Source organism: Megalobrama amblycephala, linkage group LG19 (genome assembly GCF_018812025.1).
Source record: "Megalobrama amblycephala isolate DHTTF-2021 linkage group LG19, ASM1881202v1, whole genome shotgun sequence".
Classification (NCBI taxonomy): Eukaryota; Metazoa; Chordata; class Actinopteri; order Cypriniformes; family Xenocyprididae; genus Megalobrama; species Megalobrama amblycephala.
The window spans coordinates 18,738,408-18,759,720 of NC_063062.1; the positions used below are offsets into that span (position 1 = coordinate 18,738,408).

Here is a 21,313-nt window from a genome sequence, read left to right on the forward strand (position 1 = left end):
TATAAGGACTTTGATGTACCATCCAAAACAATCAGTGACTCACCTGTGTGTGGTGTGATTGGTTATCAGACATGGGCCTAGGAGCTGATCTTTCCTCTGTGGCTTCTCTTTCATCAGCGGATTTGGAGAATGCACCTTGAGCTTGTGCAAGTTGACTCTCCTCACCGCTCACCTGCTGCTGGAGGCGACCCAACACATCCCGAGTGCTGACAGGGGTCTGGAGCTCTGCCTGGGGGATGAAACATAGATTTCAAACAGACCTTTAATTTAAAGTGCACAAATGCATTCTGTTAATGACTCGGCTAATGTACTGATGCAACCAAATGAATGCACACTCTCTGTAGGTAAAGCATTCATCCAAATCATTAAGTGGATATCCTGTGTTCAAAACAAGCTTTATAGACAGCATCTGTAGCATGCTGTCGGTTCCAATGAAATTTTCATCTATCAGTTCGTAGAAAAAACAACAATCATGTAAACAATAATGCACTTAAAAAGGAAGTCTATAATGCAGGACATTGTACATGGGAAAAATATTAAAATACACACTTCTCGCTTTGAAATTACAGCCAACATGACATAAGTCATACTACAGTAAAAGTAGGTTGCAAAAAGCAATACACATCGATTTTCAGGCTTTCAACCACAAAACCACCTACAGGTAGCTTGGTAGGATTTCTTTGAGTTTATCACATTCACACCAGGCAATTTCAGTTTTTATTACTGATTACTGCAAAAATGATCAAATATCTCTGTAAAATGTGCAAATGAATATTAGCCCAGAAGAAAAGCTTGATTAAATTATGTAATTAGCCCAATAACCGATAGCCATTCGTCTAATTCCTCTTTACGACATCATGTCCTTAAGATAACATTGTTAGTGGCCATTATGGTGGTCAGGGCTGCTGAATAATGCTTTCCCTTACCACATCAGATAAGACCTCTACTGTCTTGTGAATACATTTTTATTATGCACTCAAACTAGAGTAAACATTAGCAAATTAATTAGTTTATATCTGAATATCAATAGTTTATGTTTGCAGACAATAGCAAGCAATAGGAAACTATTAATGGGGGAAGAAATGCATGCAACTTGAAAACAGAGATAAAAGAGAATGAATCAAAAGCAGATGGGGAAACGTCTCTGTCAAAGACAGCCAAAGACAAACCAAGATTGCAAAGAACAAACTCGAGGACGAAAATATTAATATTTGTTCTCTTTTTCCCCCATGGAAGCAAATTAAACAGGATTAGGATGCATAAAGCTGCATTAGAGCCGAGCATAGTTAAATACAATTCTCGGTTTCTTGCCAAGTGAGCGCAAAGTTGTGACTGCTCTCTCTTTCTCTGATAATTTCGATTTCACTCATTATCTCTCTTTCACTCAGTGCACCTTCTTCAGCACCTTTGTACATTCCTATAGCTCAAACAGTATAGAGTATGGTGCTAGCATCACCAAGGTCATGGGTTTGTAAAACATGAACTGATAAAATGTATGCCTTCGATGCAATGTAAGTCACTTTGGATAATGTAAATGTATCCAAAGTAACAGGCAAGTCACTAGGTTTATGAATAGAGCCTATGGGTTCTTCTGTTTCTCCGCTATCTAGACTTGTTTGCTTGTGTTTGTGTAACTACTTTAACATCTTCCAGCATGTGGCAGTGCCGCGTAAGAGTCAAGCAGGTCAAAAGGAAGTTTGGTGGTGCACATGTGCTACCTAATGCTGAATGACTGGATGTAAACATGAGGACAGATGTGAAGGGCTTATGTGGGTCACTCAGAGTCATCCTCTCCCAGGAAGAGCCAATCACCACACCTTGCCAGCATACCTGCAGTATGCAATAATTGGAGCAACTCACATGCTCCAAACAACACTGACACACACACATGATGATGTATATACATATTTATAGCTTTTGGTCATGTGTCCATTGTGAGGCATATGTTTCCTGTATGCCCTGGGGTTAGCGCTTAACTTGCGATGGAGGCCATAATGAGCTGATTTATCCCAGTATAGACTCAACATGGTCTGAATGACTCAGAGATTATCCGACTGCTTGGTTCGAAAGAGTATAGTTTGGGTCGGTTGGGTCTCTTTTGCTCACCAAGGCTACATTTATTTAATAAAAAATACAGTAAAATAGTTATATTATCAAATATTATTACAACTTAAAATAATTGTTTTCTATATTTTAAAATGTAATTCATTCCTGTGATGGCAATGCTACATTTTCAGCATCATTACTCCAGTCTTCACTACACTCAGTGTAGCATGATCCTTTTGTGGAAACCGTGATACATAATTCAAAACAATTAATACTTTTATTAAGCAAGCAATGTTTATATAACATTATAAAGACATTTTAATGTTACAAATTATGTATATTTTAAAATTCATTATTTCTGTTACTTGCGGCGATGACAGAGAGGTAGAAGATTCAAACGCAGCTTTATTAGGGCAATGCAGAATCATAATCCATATAATAGGTAAAAGATCCAAATATCAGCAAAGTCCAGAACACAGGTAGACAGTGAAACAAATAAGTGGTCTCTGGTAAAGACATACCCCCACCACCATTAAAGGGTTAGTTCACCCAAAAATGAAAATTCTGTTATTAATTACTCACTTTCATGTCATTCCACACCCATAAGACCTTCATTCATCTTTGGAACACAAATTAAGATATTTTTGATGAAATCCAAGAGGTATATGACTCGTGCATAGACAGCAATATAATTACCGTTTTCAAGGTCCAGAAAGGTACTAAAGACTTGCCTGGCAAGGCCAGACTGATATATCTTCTACAAGATATATCAGTCTGGTCAGTCCGCCCTCCGTCACGATTCGAGTCAACTCCAAACCGTACCGTGCAATCAGATTTGTTTATTTCAGTGACGCAAACAGCGTCACTCTAGTGCGGCGAAAGTCCCTTCAATATCAACAAAGACTGCGCACGGGAGACCCGAGAGTTTGTTCTATTCAGCCGTGAATTCAGTTTTAAATGACCAAAAACACGTTAATTATTTACTTTTCGCTGTTGACTCGCTTGTCGCTTTGCTAACGTCATATCCGCCCTTCTCTGATTGGTTTACTCCGCTTCCTGTTTGCTCGGATTTGCTCCGCCCTAGAAATTGAATTGATTCAATGGCCGACCAGACTCATCCGCTGGTACAGTGGTGAGGCTGGATTTTCCAGGCAAACTAAAGACATTGTTAAAACAGTCGACATGACTGCAGTGGTTCAACCTTAATTTTATGAAGCAACGAGAATACTTTTTGTGCGCAAAAAAAATAAAATAATAATGACTTTATTCAACAATATCTTCTCTTCTGTGTCACTCTCATATGCTGTTTACGTCCAGCGCTTCCAGGTTCTAAGTCAGAACACATATTGGCCGGCAAATCTGCACACATGTGTGCTGCTCACGTGTGCAGCTTTGGCCAACACTAAGCCGGCATTTGGACGTAAACACGGAAGCCTTCACTGTGCTCACTGCATCAGCTGTGTAAGGATAATGACAGGGAAGAGAAGAGATTATTGAATAAAGCCGATATTTTTGTTTTAGACCTTGAAAGTGGTGATTATATTGCTGTCTATGGACGAGTCATATACCTCTCGGATTTTATCAAAAATAACTTAATTTGTATTCTGAAGATGAACAAAGGTCTTATGGGTGTGGAACATGAAGGTGAGTAATTAATGACAGAAATTTCATTTTTGGGTGAACTAACCCTTTAGGGAGTGTATTCGAAAGTCACAGAAATACAGGAGGGAGGTGGAGAGGGGCCGGATGGAGGGCCAGGTCCATGGAGAAGAGGCAACACTGGAGACTGAGGCGGAGTCAGGGCGGAGCCAGCAGAGTAGGTGGCCAGGGTGGAGCAGGCAGGTCAGGTGGCCAGGGCGGAGCCGACAGTACAGAAGACCATCTCAGCAGAGCTGAAGACCACCATGGTGGAGCAGATGACCACCACAGCAGAGTAGACGTGACTGAAGATGTTCGCACCGACATCAGTGGTGGGTCCGCCAAACTAGAAGCTAGTCTCAAATGCCTAGGAACCACCTTAGTAGCTTCAGGTGCAGCATCCATGACGGCTGGACACTCTAGCATATCGTCCCTGATGGCTGAAGGCTCTGGCATGGCGGCCATGATGTGAAGAAGCTCTGGTGTGGCGGCCATGATGTGAAGAGACTCTGATCTGTGGTGGGCCATATTGTAATAATATTTCAAAATATTATTGTATTACTGTATTTTTGATCAAATAAATGCCGCGTTGGTGAGCATAAGAAACTGCTTAAAAAACGTTTTTTTAATTATTCCAAACGTTTGACCGGTATAATGTTTGTTGATTTTCTTTTCTTGAAAGAAATGTACTAATTACAGTTATACATAGTTCTGTACACAAAAGTCAGTGTAATTAGCGTCAACCTTCAAATCACTATCAATTAAGTAACTGTAGTTCAGAGTGATACTATAATATTAAAATCACATAAAGCTTAAAGGTAATTTAATGAGCACAGTTATTTTTACATACAGTTAATTTAATGGATACAAAGAGAAATTAAGAAAAGGATAAAATATTATTATGCTGCTTATTAGGCAAGCATCTATTGCACTATAGTAACCTGTCCTGAACATGAATAACACCTCAAAACATGTGGCTTTTTAAGAAAATATGTGTAGTTACCGGTACTCCAGTTTTCTACAACTATTGTCAACTCATCCAGACTGCAAATCTGGGCAAAAATCTGAACAAAAGTCATGTGGTGTATTCCAGCCTTAAGCAATCACCGAGAGCACCCTAGTAACTGCATACAAACACCCTAACAACCACTCTGAAGTCTTTAAATCACCTAGCAACACCCTAGTGTCCACATAGCGACACATTACAACCACTTTAACCAACTTAGCAATGTTTTAGAATTGAAATTTAAATGACAGAAAGAGTCTTTTCTGAATTGCAATTCCAAGAAATTCAACAAAAATTCAACAAATAAATTCTTCCACCTTGTTTCATAAATCTACAATATGTATGTCTGTAAGGCATAATAACACTTTTTAGATTTTTTAAACAGTTTTTTTTCTTCCCAAAGAAGGCAGTCAAGTTGACATAAAAATGTATCTTTGACATTTTTCCTTTCATTTTTGTTAATAAAAACACTTGCTGGGGTTAAAATGAATGTCTTTGAATCTATGCTGTTTTTTTAGCAGGGAATGTGACTGCAAAGACTGAAGAAAAACTAAGGTTTGTGCATCTTTTGCTAACAGGACTGCGATGGTCCCTACAGCACCCCCTCCTCTGGCACTGATGTTCCGATCCGATGCAATGATGGATGTATTGACCGCCTGATAAAAGCTTCAATCAAACACCTCACCACGGGGCCGCTCAAGTCTCTAAAACAAACTTCAGCTGACGAGAGCGAGTGTGTGTGAACACACATCAGCTGTCCTTCGTGCTGCGTGTTTGTGTGGCTGCTCTCTAACCCGGAAACAGGTGTGTGTAATCAGAGTAGGGTTACAGTGAGCAGATTGTCCACTAATGGTGACCAGCGTTCTACATTTCTGAGAAACGGAATGAGGAGGAAGATGGAATCTGCTCAGTGACGGGGTTTGTGCCTGGCGCTGCTGCAGGCGTGTGTAGGTGTGTGTGTGTGTGTGTGTGTGTTTGCGTGGGAAGGACGAAGGTTGCCAGAACACCTCCTCACCTGTACAGGAACCATGCGATGGCGCTTTAGTGCCCCCTTCTGGTGGAATCTGACAAAGCAGCCCACACAATAATCCTCTCCGCATTCCGAACACATCTGAAACAGATCAAAAACAATTAAATAAACCCAGGATATGTACGGCAAGGTATATTTACCCCCAAAAACTTCATTATCAGCAATATATTTAAATATCTTGCACTTTTTGCTCAACACGATACATATTAAAATGGAGAGAAGGGAGTTGCACATATCTTAAGGGAGCTCATTATTTTGTTACCGATTGTAAATGAGTGCGGAGGGCGATAAGAGAATCCTTTTGATGGACAGACGGGTAGAGAGAAAGACTGCATATCGGCACATGAATTTAAAGGAAGGTCGATCAAACCCACAGCTGAAGAGACACTTGTAAATGTATGTAGCCAGCAATGCTGTCTTGATTAATTTGGTCTGAACGTCTGCATGCCCTCTCTGTATGATGATGCAGCACTTCAGCTTGAGAGATGCATAATTCTTGGAAGAGTTTGAATATTTTGGGACAGACTTTGAATATGTTATACTGCAGAAATAGTATGTGCACTGTGCACAGCAGGCATACGTGCATATTCTGTATGCATTGAATATATGTTTAACCTAGAACATAATATATCAAAATGTGAAGTATATGCAGAGCACTTTGCGCAAAATTGTGTTCCACAATGCAATGTGCTCTGCTTGACCTTTAACCAGCATAACAAATAAACTCATCGGCTTCTTAAATTCTAGTTTATCAAGACTTGTTTAACATAAAATGAAACATTAAAAAATTAAACAACAAGGATGCAGAATGACATAGTCTGTGTTATCATTAACAAAAACTATTAAAAATGACTTTTGTTAACTGAAATAACGCTAAAATAAAATAAAATATTAATATTAAATGAAAAACAAACTAAATTAAATTATAAATGAAACGTTTTTGCAACTAACTGACATCAAATAACAAAATAACAATAACTGCACAGAAATAATAGTAAAATAACACTGGCTATAACTGGAAATAATTTTGCAACTTAAAATAAGGCTGAATTCGGAACAGCATACTAGCATACAACTCTCACTATTTCACCCAAATAAAAAAAGCTAGTATATAGACAAGAAAAGATCAACTGACCAATAAAGCAACCAGCTGTTTTGTTTTTACATGCCATTTAAGGACTAGTTAATGAAGTAATAACTCATTCAGAAACAAAAATGTGTAGGCTTTGTAATGTGTGTACAAATGTTAACGAATCTAAAAATAAAATTCTGCTTGTGGATTTCTAGTTTACTTTCCACCTAGAACTTAAAACAAAGCCACTAGATACAGTATCAGCAAGTGCTTGTCATTTTTGTGTACAGTTTTGTACAGGGCAGATCTGTAAGCATGATGTCTGAAACTATATTTCACATACCATTTAAAAAAGCAGGCAGTATCCAGTGCATACTATGTAGTTTGCAGTAAATAGTACATTTCACAAAATAACAACAAAACAACAGCTTTTAGCTCAACTTTAGTTCCGGTGGGTTCCTCTAGGGTTGTGTGAGTAAGCATGGAGAAAACCCTTAGGAAGCTTTGGCTCTCTACACATCCATAAATACATTGAGACAGACACACACACACACACCAAACATTCACTTTAACACACTTGCTGTCTTTGACAGCCAAATGCCTGTGTGCAAATTCCACAGGTACATGTCCCCTCGAGACTGTCTGTCTCAAAGCACTCAAGTCCCATTCACACACACACACACACACACCAGGGGTGATAGGGTTCCCTTTAATATGACCACACAAGCACGCACACACACTCAGTGAATAAAGAAAAGGGTAAATACAGTGCTGCTCTGTGAATCTACAGCTGTGCCCATTACCAGCTCTTTTAATGGCCACATAAAAAAAGGTCTCATTTCAGCACGACACCACTGAAATAAATTACAGCAGCACAGTGGTGGACAGCAGCAGCATTCTCCCCAAACTGATTTTTAAGAGGGCTTCCGGACTATAGAATCTGCAGTTCATGTCTTCTTTGCTAAGAAATCATGTCGGATGAGTAGGAATATATTTGCAGCATTGTATTTGGGAGCAGTTCAATCTACTGGTGCCAGTCATGGCTCAGAATAGAAAGTGTGAACAAACCTTTGTGTCATGCACTTTAGTCTTGCAGAACCAGACATTTGACTATTGTTATGAAGTCTGGTCCACCCTTTAGCTTATTCTGGTCGAGAAAGACTGTTTGACTGATATGTCTGATGTCTGGGTCAAATTGATGATCCCATAATAATAGACATTAAATGAAGTGGCACGGCAGTCCTCATGAAGAGATGTACAGAAAGCCCTCTATGTATGAATGTTTGTACATGCAGAAATACATCATGTTAGTTTCACAAACAAACTGTTGCTCAAGGACATCTTGTTTACTTGCTACAAAGTGTCTCAAAGAGAATTATTGAATGTGTTTTAAAAGATGAATCTCCATGAACCTTGCAGAAATCGGAAAATCAGCACAGCATATTAGAATGATTTCTGGAGGATCGTGAGACTGAAGACTGGAGTAATGATGCTGTAAATCCAGCTTTACCATCAGAAGAATAAATTACATTTTAAAATGTATTCAAACAATAAAATATTTAAGAAAAAATGTAGTAATATTTCACAATTTTACTATTTTTACTGGATTTTCGATTAAATAAATGTAGCCTTGTTGAGAAAAAGAGACTCCTGAGACATGATGCATGATGAATGAAAGGGATGCATAGCTTGGGATTAAAAAAAGTTCAAATAACAGAACGGATGAAAACTCACCAGTCCAGCCAGTTGAACTTCACACTGTCCACAGACTTTTCCACTCAGTTTAAGCTTCCTGTTAGTGCCATGTGCCTTGCTGGCTGGTTCCTGCTTCTGAACTGCTGCATTTATATAAACACAAAAAAATTCATGACTTCTGTACACTTCAGTACTCTAACAATACAAAACTTTTGGGTAAAATGGTCAATTTATAATTAGATAGAGCCATTTTTATAAAAACTGATAAAATACAAGTATATGTATAACTGACATTTACTTTGCATTACTTTTTTAACTCTGCAAAACACCATTATTGTTATCTTTATTTCTTTCTTGTTTTCAGAGACGAAAACAAGTCAAAATAATGATCAAGAAAATAACATTTTGCAGTCCAGTCTCTGTGATAGTACATGTGATGCCAATAGTTATGCTGTCTATTGTTTGGAACAAGCTTTGTGTCATGAAATAGTTAGCTTACAAGCGTTTGGAACAGTGCTAAAGACAATTTTGGCTCACACCATTCGGAAATGAGTTCACACACAGAAAAAGAAGGGGTATGAAGCTAAGACTTTACCATACTAGTGTCCAAGTGATAAATTTGAGAAAAAAAGAGTTCAAAACAAACCAGGCAAAACACATCTCAGATTCCACTCCACCCACCTGGCACAGACTCATCCTTCAGCACTCTAATCTTCATTTTGCCTGGAGAGAGCTGCCCGAAACAACATATTTCAAACACCACATTATCACCAAAACCACCATTAAATTGTTCAAGCAGTTAATTCTATAAAGTGCGTCCAAAGATTTGGACCATCACTGGCATGAATGAAGGTGAAGTCGGCCTTATAAACAGAGAGTTTATTTGTGTGATGAAAAGATAATGTCTGATGAGAAAAGACTTACTCTGTGAGGTGCGTTCCCCTTGTTCGTCTTGACACTCTGAAACGCAGGGGCGAGAGCCTGTGCAGAACGCCAGTGAGAAGCTCCCATCTTCCTGTGTGGAAATATCACAGAAAGTTGCTCAGTTCAGCACAGAACTGCATCATTTAGAGTACTATTTTACATTTTTGAAAAACGCTTAACCCTAAGTTTTAAAATCCAGTGCTTAAAGGGTTAGTTCACCCAAAAAAAAAAGTCATTAATGACTCACCCTCATGTCGTTCCAAACCTGTAAAACCTCCATTCATCTTCAGAACACAGTGTAAGATATTTTAGATTTAGTCCAAGAGCTTTCTGTCCCTCTATTGAAAATGTATGTACGGTATACTGTTCATGTCCAGAAAGGTAATAAAAACATCATCTACTTCATGTGACATCAGTGGGTTAGTTTAATTTAATTTTTTGAAGCATCGAAAATACATTTTGGTCCAAAAATAACAAAAACTACGACTTTATTCAGCATTTTCTTCTCTTCCGGAATCCTTTCCATTGAATTGATTCCACTGAATTGATTCCATTGAATCCTTTCATCTGTCGGCGTTGGTAATGCACTTTTACGTTGCCGTGGTTGTTTTTGGCGATTAGGACATCTGCGACATGCACACTTAAGCACCATTTTAAATAATATAGCAATACCAAAATACAATGTAGAATAGCTTGAATACAGCGTGCGTCTCCCTCAGACTGTAAACGAAGCTCAGGCGCACTAGATAACACGTAGGGGTGTAAATCGGACAGTTCATCACGATTCGATACAATATCGATTCTCATAGCCAGCGATTCGATATTTTCCGATACCTCAAAAAGTTCTGCGATACGATTGCGATACGATTCGATACGATTAATATTTTGATATTTTGAGCTTATTTTACACAACCAGTTACATTTTTATTAACTCACAACTGCAACCAAAATATATAACAAACATTTATTTCAAAATTTCACATCCTGAACCCTGATTGGGTCATCCACAAATAAAAAATTCACACAGTAATCTAATGACAGCTTATGACATGACAACAGTCAAGAAAGTATTTTAGTTCTGTGCTAAAATGTGTAATGTCAAAAAACTGATAAACAAGGAATACATACACACACACACACACACACACACTATTAAAAGACATTTATTTTAAATGTATAGCGCAGGTTTTTAATGAAGCAACAACATATTATAGGTAGGACAAAACAAGATAGGCTATTAATATTCTTTCATTGTGCATATTTATTATAAAGGCTCCAATACAGAGCAGCACAAAGCACTTATGCACATCCCGTGTGCAAAATGATGTGCTTGAAGCAACACAAAGTAACAGCGCGCGGCGCTCTTATGCGGCAGTTTATTGACCATATTCTTTTAACAGTTTTAATTTCAGTTACTGTGTGTGTGAAGAACGATTCATAGCACTCTATTCTCCAGTGTTGTGATCTAACGGACACTGTTTGAGATGTGTGCGCACTGCTTTTTGCAAGGCTTTAAACACAAGCAAATTATAAACTTTCGTGAAGATTCAGCACTGTCCCGATCAGCCAGTGACAGTTCCATCTACTGTCCCGAGTGTCTTTCACAAGTTCTGAAAGTTAGTTTAAACGAGAATGCACGCGTTGGCGATAATGCATAGACTGATATTGTGTGAAAATGTGGAGAGTGTTAAAACAAAGGAGCCTCTATAAATAGCCCACAGCCACAGGTATCGATTTTTTACGCATTGCATCGATGCATCGGATCGTTAGACATTACATCGATGTATCGATCTATATCGATGTATTGTTACACCCCTAATAACACGTCAGCAGAGTCTTACATCAGCAGCGTCACTGCGGAGTCGTGAACCACACTCCGGAGCAGAAGGGGGCGGTAATGCACCAATAAGCTGGATGCCAACCGCCGTAATTTTTGGACCAAAATGTATTTTTGATGCTTCAACAAATTCTAACTGACCCACTGATGTCACATGGACTACTTTGATGATGTTTTTATTACCTTTCTGGACATGGACAGTATACCGTACATACATTTTCAATGGAGGGACAGAAAGCTTTCGGACTAAATCTAAAATATCTTAAACTGTGTTCCGAAGATGAACGGAGGTCTTACAGGTTTGGAACGACATGAGGGTGAGTCATTAATGACATAATTTTTGGGTGAACTAACCCTTTAACTCTTCCACATCTGTGCTATGGACAGCAAATCAAACATATAATTTTTGCTTGACAGATGATGAAACAAGCGAAAATCCCATTAACTAAAAGAAGACATATCTCTTTTGACTTGAGCCAGTAAGCAACACCCTTGCAACCATTCAGAACACCATAGTAACTGCATAGCAACGCCCTGGTAACTATCCACCATCCTAGCATTGTGGCGGTGACTTTCACTCAGACAATATATAAATAAAAAGAAAGAATAAACTCAGAACAAGAACACTTGCTGATTAGTAACTTTTAATTAAGCACATGTCAAATTGTGAAAAACAAACACAAACAGTACATGAAAGCTTTTGCCCTACATAATTCACACAGATACACAGATGGAGGTCGACTTCATTTGTTTTCTGATTTGTTGTTTTGGTTGCCACATCAAATCAACAGTCTAAATAATTCACGGTGTGATTGCGGGGGAGGCCGTTTGTTTAGGGTGGGTTGTCATGTTGGCATAGAGCCGCAAGCCTGAGTGTGTTCAAAGGATGGAAATGTATGTTATGTGTGTTTGCTTGTACGATATAATTTTTCAAGAAGTAAAGACGTAACCGTGCTGTTGAAATGCATCTTTCTTTCATGTTGGTACCACTCCGGGGTCGTGAAACTGTTTGGATGGCTGCCTGGAAAATTCTGAAAAAATCCATATCAAAATCTCAGAGGAATGTGTACTCGGTGACAGATCATGTGACTTTACCACAGAAATGCTTGAGCACAATGTGTTCACATGTTCAGAGGAAGTAGGGTGGGACTCATGTTTGAGTTTTTATTAATAAGCGATTTACTAATTTGTCAAAGTGATTAACAGTACGCTAACTATAGAGGAGGCTGGAACCATCTAAAATACCTAACCCTAAGAATGAGCAACAGGAAAAGTCATGAATAGCTCATGCCTTATCATACTAAAAATACACAGCTCAGCAGCTCCACTTAAATCCATCTTATATTATAAAAGACTGAGAAAGTCAGAGACTTCGGAAGGGGCAGCAGGGAGAGAGGACACTTCCTCTGCGTGCTGTCCACTCTCATTAAGGGCTGTTTATGTGCTGGCCTTTATCAGTCTGATGGAGACGGGCGTTTGGGATGGGATTAACCGCGCTCAAGCCTGCCTGTCAGCATTATGGGGAAACGCACAAGCAACGTGGCAGTTGTGCTAACAACTGGCGGATTACCATCAGGCGCACACACTGAGTGCCAACCAACAAGACAAACACTTATCTCCTGTCAGGGTCACAGAAATCCAACTCTTCTGCCACTCGAGTACATAGTGGGACAGGTGAGAGGTTAAACTACTGCACATTAAAAATGTAATCTATCTTTGTGATGGCAAAGCTGAATTTACTCCAGTCTTCAGTGTCACATGACCCTTCAGAAATCATTCTAATATGCTGATTTGCAGCTCAAGAAACATTTCTTATTATTATCAATGTTGAAAACAGTTGTGCTGCTTCATATTTTTGTAGACATATTTTTCCAGATTCTTTGATGAATAGAAAGTTCATAAGAACAGCATTTAATTGACATAGAAATGTTTTGTGACATAATAAATATCACTTTTGACCAAACTTCTAAATGGTAGCGTATACTGATAACCAGCTCTGAAAGGACAGACAACAACAAAGTATAAAAAAAGGCTCAATTTGTAAGCACAACTTACACCGAGCACAAGGCCAGAGTCTATCTGCTCTCATCTACTCTTATGAATTCACCTGTGGCCCTTTAGTCCTCTGCCTTCACTACAATAATCAGCGAGCAGGTTGAGCATGGAGGAAGATAACATCAACCATTCCCAGCATGGCACCCACAACAGAAGTTTTGCTTTGATTAATGGCTGCTGATAAGAGCTAATCTAAAAGAGTTTTATTTAAAAACGTCCATATGGAGGCAATCGTAATTTAGATATGGTACCGCTTACATTCCTTAATATGACAGTTCCGGTACGCAGCCCAGATGTCACAGACATCTTGTCTGTAGCTGCATTCTCGCTGCATTCATTCATCTGATTATCGGAAAGCGCTATCTTGTGTTATTGATACAGGTGCAATTGGTGCCGTCCATCCCTGTGAAGAACTCACAGGTATAGCTTCATGCTATTGTCTCCGTTCTGCTTTCCGCCTCACTGATACATCCACTTTGCGGGCACAAATATGTTAAATTACTGATAAATTCATTCTTCATGCTTTCTCAACATAATTCATCCGGAAATTCATTCCTCACGCTACCACAACATAATTCATCCAGACCGACTACATGTATATGTTTGCGTTTGTTTGGAAGTATATATGGGAATATGATGTATTCACTGCATCTACCCCATTACTGTACTGTTTTCCACCCCTGTTGAGTTATGAGCTGATACGTACACCTAAAACGGCCGCCACTATAAATTCATGAGGTGGACCTACACAGGTCACATTTTAGTGTTATTAATGAAGCGCTGTAGGAAAGGGGCCGGGCTGAGAAGAGAAAAAGAGAGAGAGACATCAAATTAATAACTACTGATGTTATTTTTTTCCTATTCTTTTATTTTGACAGAAAACTAATTTCCTGCCTTCCCCGTTTTTGGCATAGGGTCCCACTTAATCTTAATTTGTTTTGGGAGAAATGGGAAGACAAGCAGGGATGTGTGGCGAGAGCAGAGCTGCTGGAGCCGAGATGACTCAATTTCCTTCCACTCGATGGCTATGCTGATTCCATCAAACCAGATCGCTAAGAAGTCAAACCATCACCCGAGATTGCCTGCAGAGCAGGCCAGGAGCTGCATACTCCATGTGCCGATCAGATTTTAAAGCTAATGTCATCTCTGTCACTCCATTTCCATTTGTTTTCTACCTTGGCTGCATATAGTCACATATGCACATGCTGTTTCCAGCTTCTCACGTTATCCTAAGTATTAAAATGTAGCCAGTTGTTTACATAAATTGTTAAATGTTGTCCATATCTGGTCTTAAACTAACCCAAACATGTTCATCAGACAATTCTACGGAACAGAACAGAAGTGTACGGATGTACAATTGGAACTCTGAGAACTTTAGGATGTCTTTGGCAACCTTCAACTGTATATGTCAGTGCTTTTCTGCAAGGCACTGCACTTATAGTAGGTGACCCATACCCTTGAGAAAGTATGTACTGTATGCATTGGGTTTGATGGATTGACATTTTATGACGAATGTCAAGTTAGATTAATGTATATTTACAAAGTCACATTGCAAAAAAAATACTTATATGCATGTGCTTTATTTCTGCATCTCATGCGAGGAAAGAAAATCAGATTTGGGCCACATAAAACTGCTGTGTAAACCCAAAAAATTAAAGTTCACCCAAAAATGAAAATTATTCCATGATTTACTCACCCTCAAGCCATCTATATCTATATGTATATGACTATCTTCTTTCAGACGAACATAATCAGAGATATATTTAAAAATATCCTTGCTCCTTCAAGCTTTATAATGGTTGTGAATGAGGGGCCGCATTTTGAAGCAAAAAAAAATGCATCCATCCATAATAAAAGCAATCCATACAGCTCCAGGGGATTAATAAAGGCCTTCTGAAGCAAAGCAAAGTCTAAAACGATCATTTTTAAAGATAAATGTTGGAGGATTTCGATATAAGAGAAGAAGAGCTAGAGTCTGTTGCACAGACCTATCTGTTTTGACCGTGAGAGGTGTCTAAACTTACGATACTCCTACACCCTTCGTCATACATCGCTTCAGGGGTTACTCATTTGGCGCAAGTCGACTTGCGCAGTATGCGTACGGTCGTCCACCGGAAACTAGTTATTTGAATTTATAAAGTTTTAAATATGGATATTTTTTTCTTAAAAAAAACACATCGCTTAGCTTCAGAAGGCCTTTATTAACCCCCTGGAGCTGTATGGATTACTTTTATTATGGATGGATGCATATTTTTTTGACCCCATTCACAACCATTATAATGCTTGAAGGAGCAATGATATTTTTAAATATATCTCCGATTGTGTTCATCTGAAAGAAGATAGTCATATACACCTAGGATGTCTTGAAGGTGAGTAAATCATGGAATCATGTTTATTTTTTATGTGAACTAACCCTTTAAATGCTGTGTTTACACAGCAGTTAAATGTGGCCCAAATCTGATTTTCTTTCCTCACATGAGATGCAGAAATAAAGTACATGCACATGCATAATTTTCATTTTTGGAGGAATTATCCCTTTAAGACCACATCCCCTTATAATACAGTAATATTCTGAATCAAATACAGTTTAAAGCAGCGGTTTGAACCAGGGAACAAGGGCCCACTAGGGGGCCTCTGCAAACTTCCAGTATTAAAAGTGTTCTGTTAAATTAAAATAATCTTTATTTTAAGATTATCTTAGATATTATCTTATCTTTAAAAAAACAAAAAATAAAAAAATAAAGATGTAAAACATTAAAATTAATATTTTTGAGTTTATGTAATGTGTGGTTCATAGTAACCAGAAAAGTCAAGCTCTATCCACCTTATTCTTACACCCCATGACGCTTTGCGCAAATTATGGGTGTAACTTCCGTTAAGCTGTAAACAGTCAGTGAAAGGCTCGCTCAATGAACGCAATACGATTTTTTAAAACTGGATACAAGAGATGACATTACTCTACTCACCCTTCGACCAACGAACATTAAGAGGACATTTAAAAGTGTAAAAGCATCAACAAGGTATTTTCAACAGGCCATGAAAAAGCATGACTCTTTCCACAGCAATAACGGACGGGTTACATATAACTATAGTGATATATATCTGTATTATGTAATATACGTTGCCTTAATAAAAAAATGTTCATGAACTTCAGCATTGCGTGATACTATTTCAAAGTGATTTCCATCATTTTTACAGATAATAAATTGTATTTACCTGTGAAAACAAACCTGGAAAGAGATGTGAGGCTTTGAAGAGAAAAACAAGAGATTCTTTGTGCATTCCAGTGAATTATTAATGGGATATATCATAAATTATACCAGGAGAACAGACCACAAATGTGCAGCATATGTTGTCCTTTTTCATACTATTACAGCAGATATTCTTGTTATAACCTGTTACGTTAAAATACCAAGTGTTACGTTATACTCATGATGTCTGAAAATAAAACATGAAAGAAAAACTGACAGCTCATTCAGTCAAACTGACGGATAAGCTTTATTTGTAGGGCAACCTTATGATTTGAAACGATTCGTTTCAGTCTTTTTAAATGGAAGTTCCCCAAACCGGAAGTGCAACCAACCCATAATTTGAAACGCAGTAGGCTAGTCAGGAATAAGGTGGATAAAATATATATAAGAGCTTTCCAATCAAATATAGCGGCATTTGGCACATCATGTTGGGTTCTGATGTCTCATTGGTTCTCATGTGTCTCTTGATCAAACGTGATTGATGCAAACCTGGTAACCGGGGTAGATTTACATACGTTTTTAGTAGTAAAATTTAAATTTAAATATGTTTATCACACAAAGTTCGAAAAGTAAAGCATGGTGCTTGCAACATCAAGGTCAAGGGTTCGATTCCCAGAGAATGCATGAACTGGTAAAAATGTATGGCTTCAAGGTAAGTTGCTTTTGATAAAAGTGTCTGCCAACTGCATACAGTAAATGTAAATGCATTGCTTCAAAAGACTTTTGTCATACGGACTATGGAGATTTTGTTGTTTCTTTTTTTTATTTTTGGAGTTTGACAGCCATGGTCACTGTAAACTGTCACTGTATGGGGGAAAAAAAATCTTTAAAAAAATTCAAGGCAGAAAAACATCTGCACACAAGTTTTGGGAGGGTGAAAAAACACTAACAGAATATTAATTCTGGGTGAATTATTCATTTCAATTCATGTCTTTGCCTCCACACCTACCCTCATAATCTCTCATTCACTTGCTATCTCTTCCTACGTTTTTCATTTTATTCATCAGTTTCATTGTTTACATTTTCTCTTTTATCTCTACGCTCTCTGTCACAGTCATTGTTTGGCTAGTTAATTTATTCATCTACTCATTCATTCATTAATTCAACAAGCTGTCCCTCCCCTCCCTATTTTACTCACTCCCTCTCCTCTTTCTCCTGGTTCATGCGCTGTCTGAGCTCCTCCAGTCTGCTCTCCATCTCCTTGGCATGTTGATCCAGCTGCACTGTTTCCATACGCAGTTCCCGAAGATTCCTATGAAAAACATACACATACGGAAATATACTATTTGATAACCTACTGCATATTTACTTGTACAAACCAACGTGACCCTGACTTTTTCCTGTTTTATTTGTGTCAGTCCGTAGTAGAAAATCATTCAACCGAATACACAAAATCATGTAATTTTCAACAGACTACTCTAATATTTGGAGCGCCGCCATTTGCAAAAGCGACGTGTTACGTGCTAATAATGTGAAAAATCTGAAGCGTGAAAAGAAACTCAAGGGAACCGACTGTTCAAACCTGACATTTAACTTCATTGACTTGGGCTTGCTGGGAAGTACCACAAAGTTGTTTAAATTCATGGTGCTCTCTGATCAGACTGTAAGCTTCACAGGCTGTAATTTCCACTGAAGTGTCCTGAGAAAAAAAGAAGAGAGAGAGATCTGAGAAACACACAGCACAGAACAGAACAAATTTCACTGAATTTACCTACAAAAAGGCCAATGAAATGAATAACAGCAGCAAACCTTTACAATAAAAAAAAATAAATACTTTTATGGTAACATTACCATAGTGCAGTGATGGTATCATATCATGGTACTGAATGATTAGCATATTTATTTAGGTATATGCAAAGGTATTTTCATGGTACTCCAAAAACCATGGTAGTGTCATTTTGTTATTGCAAACATTTGACATACATGGCATTGGAATTTGCATGGTACTCAAAGGTAACTTTACTCTATGTCAAAGAATAGGCTACCAGGGTACCACCATAGTAACTTACATGGCCAAAAAACAATTTTGAGCCATTTTCCTAATGTAAACTTTTGACATACTGTAATATAATATGGAACTCAAAGATGTCTAAAAAAAAACGTCGTATTACCACAGTACCTTCCCGTTTTGTAGTTTTCTGCTTGTTAACCATTTAAGATTGAAGAAATAGCAGCTACAAGAGAGAAAGCTGATAAACATATTCTCATTAACGTTAGTCTTATTTCCTGAACGTTAGAATTATTATAAGAGCTTTCCAAAACAAAGGCGAGAGTTGTTGCACTTACTGTACAGAGTTAAAAGGAACTTTTTCAACAATATTTTATCAAAATTGGTTTTTAAAGCACTTACCTTAACACATCTTCCTCCCGAAATACCGCTTGTGGAAACTGTGTACATCTGTCGTTATAGCAACGCGTCTCGCGAGAGATTTTCCAGCAGCGGGCACGCGCAGGTGCTCGTGCATTGAGCCGACTGATTACACTATTCGTTGTTATTACATCCACATATGTCTATGGTTACAACAGGAACAACGACAAAAAATATTAATAGTAATAAGAAGGAACAATAGGCTACATGATATAAGTGGAAAAATGTAATTTGCCTAAATTTAAATGTTCTATAACCTAAATGCGTATGAAATGCTGAACAATAAATAGGCTACATAACCTTTAAAACCCAAATGACAGTGTTTAAACCGTGAAAGGAGCTTGTGTTGAGGTGTTTTTGACAGAGAATGTGAGCTTACATTGTATGAGGGGTTGTTAAAAAGTTTCTTGAGGGAACATAAATAGCAGAGTTTGACTGTTTTTTTGTGTTTGGCAACTCTAATGTCTGTGCTAATGAAGTCCTGATGTACATCAAACATCCTGTGGCTTTCTGACACAGAGGAGAGAGACCTCTGTTGCTCTTGTAATTATGGACAGCTTGATTTCCCTAATTAAAATCATTTCAGCACTAAAATCAAATTTCATGTGGATGTTTTGATTGCAGTCATAAGAACACTCATTAAAGCGTCAGCACCGTATGTCTCAATTAGTCTACAAAAATTAGTGTACTGTTTTGTTTTCTCGAGAGTTTTGTGTCAGCCATTTCAGTTCAACATTTATTTTCATTCATCAAATGTATTCATTCTATTTAAATACATTATTATATAATCAACCACACAATAGCCTTCTTTAATTCATATTTGAAACAATAAGCAAATCAGTGTAAACTTGTAACAATGTCTAGCTGGTGATATAGTACAAAACACAAATGTTTACATGTAAACATTTAAGAAAAATGTTTACGCTTCAAATTATTCAGTCAGATGTAATTATATAAATTAAATTGATTGCCAAATAAAATGCTCAGAGCCACATACAGATATTTTGGCCTGATTGTTTATTAAAAATCATTTTCATTACACAAAATATTTTTGCATATTGATGCTAAACTGTATAATTGTGCATCGTCCCAGGAAAATGATTTCCAACACAGCTGTGCTAGTTTCAAGTCTCTCGCATCACTCTGTGCTCTCCTTCTTCTCACATAATAAACTAATTTAAAATCCAATCAATATTTCATGTCCATTTATTTATTTATTTGCAGCCGTGTAATAATCACTCGTTATTGAAAACTAAACCCCAACATTGTGATCGGGACCCTGACGTAAAGCGTGAGTGTGTGTGTGCTCACGGATGTGTCCCTTAAGAGAAACTCAGCCTGCGCCATCCTCAACACAGGCCATCCTCATTTGTATTCAGCTGGTGTTCAAACTTTCAGATCTGCTATTGCAAAGGTATTCTTCCAGATCTGGTCTTGCCTCTCCGTTCCTCTTTCCTTGCTGCTTCCCTGCCTCTCTCTGTACTAAGACGAAAGAGAGAGGGAAGGCAGGCATTGCCCTCCCTTTCTCAAGGCAACACAGATGAAGGTTGATGGTAGATTTTGCCTTCCCCATCTGTTTCACCATCCTGCATGACACTGACCAAACAGTTTGTGACCTATATATATATATAAAACAAACAAACAAACAAACAAATGTTTTGCATAAAATAAATTAAGGCTATTTTTACAAAAAAAAATTTTAAATAAGTAATTTCTGTATAACAATTGGAATAGCAAAAATAATTATTGTTAAAGACTCCCAAACAATCTCCGGCCTACAGTAATCTGATTAATTTGATTTCATTTATAATTTGATTTCATTGATTGATTGATTGATTGAGGGAATGTGCTTACTTGTGATATAATAATGTCAAATGTGCAAAATCAAATCATATTGGTCCTAAAAATAATCTTCACAGTCTTTGAGCAAAATATCTTATTAAATACGACCCAGATATGTTGACAGTTTTGTGAGATTCACTCTAATATCTATTCAAATCTATCCAATGCCACAACTTTGGCGACAGCCACCAGCAAGACACTCAGGCTAGGACAGCATACAAATGAGCTGGACATTACAATCAGAGAAAGAGAGAAAGAGAGAGAGAGAGAGATTAAAAGCACAGAGGTCATGTGGTGTAACAGTGACAGATGAGAGCTAAAATGTGGCGCATGTGTTGAAATGTCAAGGCTATTTAATCCATTATGGTGCTCGATCACAGCGGCTGATTCAAATGTCATTTGTTAACTCTGGCTTTCATACGGGACGACTGATTTTAAAATATTGTGAAATCTGCTGAACTATGACCAGAGGGCGGTTAGCAATTTAAAATCATTAGTCTGACTAGGTGGAAATGTACCATTATTAACAAGACGTTCTATTTCTCAGCA

The 21,313-nt window shown here is 37.9% G+C and overlaps 1 protein-coding gene across 4 annotated transcripts in view; it reads right to left on the reverse strand.

Moving 5' to 3' along the window:
- The window catches only part of zbbx (zinc finger, B-box domain containing), a 49,550-nt gene extending 30,546 nt beyond the window's left edge, over positions 1–19,004 (reverse strand). Inside the window, exons 1-9 of one of the 4 annotated variants that reach the window (XM_048168122.1) lie at positions 18,905–19,004; positions 18,077–18,193; positions 17,693–17,806; positions 9,412–9,502; positions 9,169–9,220; positions 8,527–8,630; positions 5,706–5,801; positions 145–229; positions 44–105 (exon numbers count right to left, since the gene is read on the reverse strand). In XM_048168122.1, the coding sequence (XP_048024079.1) occupies positions 44–105; positions 145–229; positions 5,706–5,801; positions 8,527–8,630; positions 9,169–9,220; positions 9,412–9,502; positions 17,693–17,806; positions 18,077–18,138 (666 nt within the window). In that variant the 5' untranslated portion in view covers positions 18,139–18,193; positions 18,905–19,004. Of the gene's footprint in view, positions 1–43; positions 230–5,705; positions 5,802–8,526; positions 8,631–9,168; positions 9,221–9,411; positions 9,503–17,692; positions 17,807–18,076; positions 18,194–18,673; positions 18,744–18,904 lie in introns of all 4 variants that reach the window. The other 3 variants (XM_048168120.1, XM_048168121.1, XM_048168119.1) reach the window with 3 other exon arrangements.
- Positions 19,005–21,313: the final 2,309 nt, after the last annotated feature.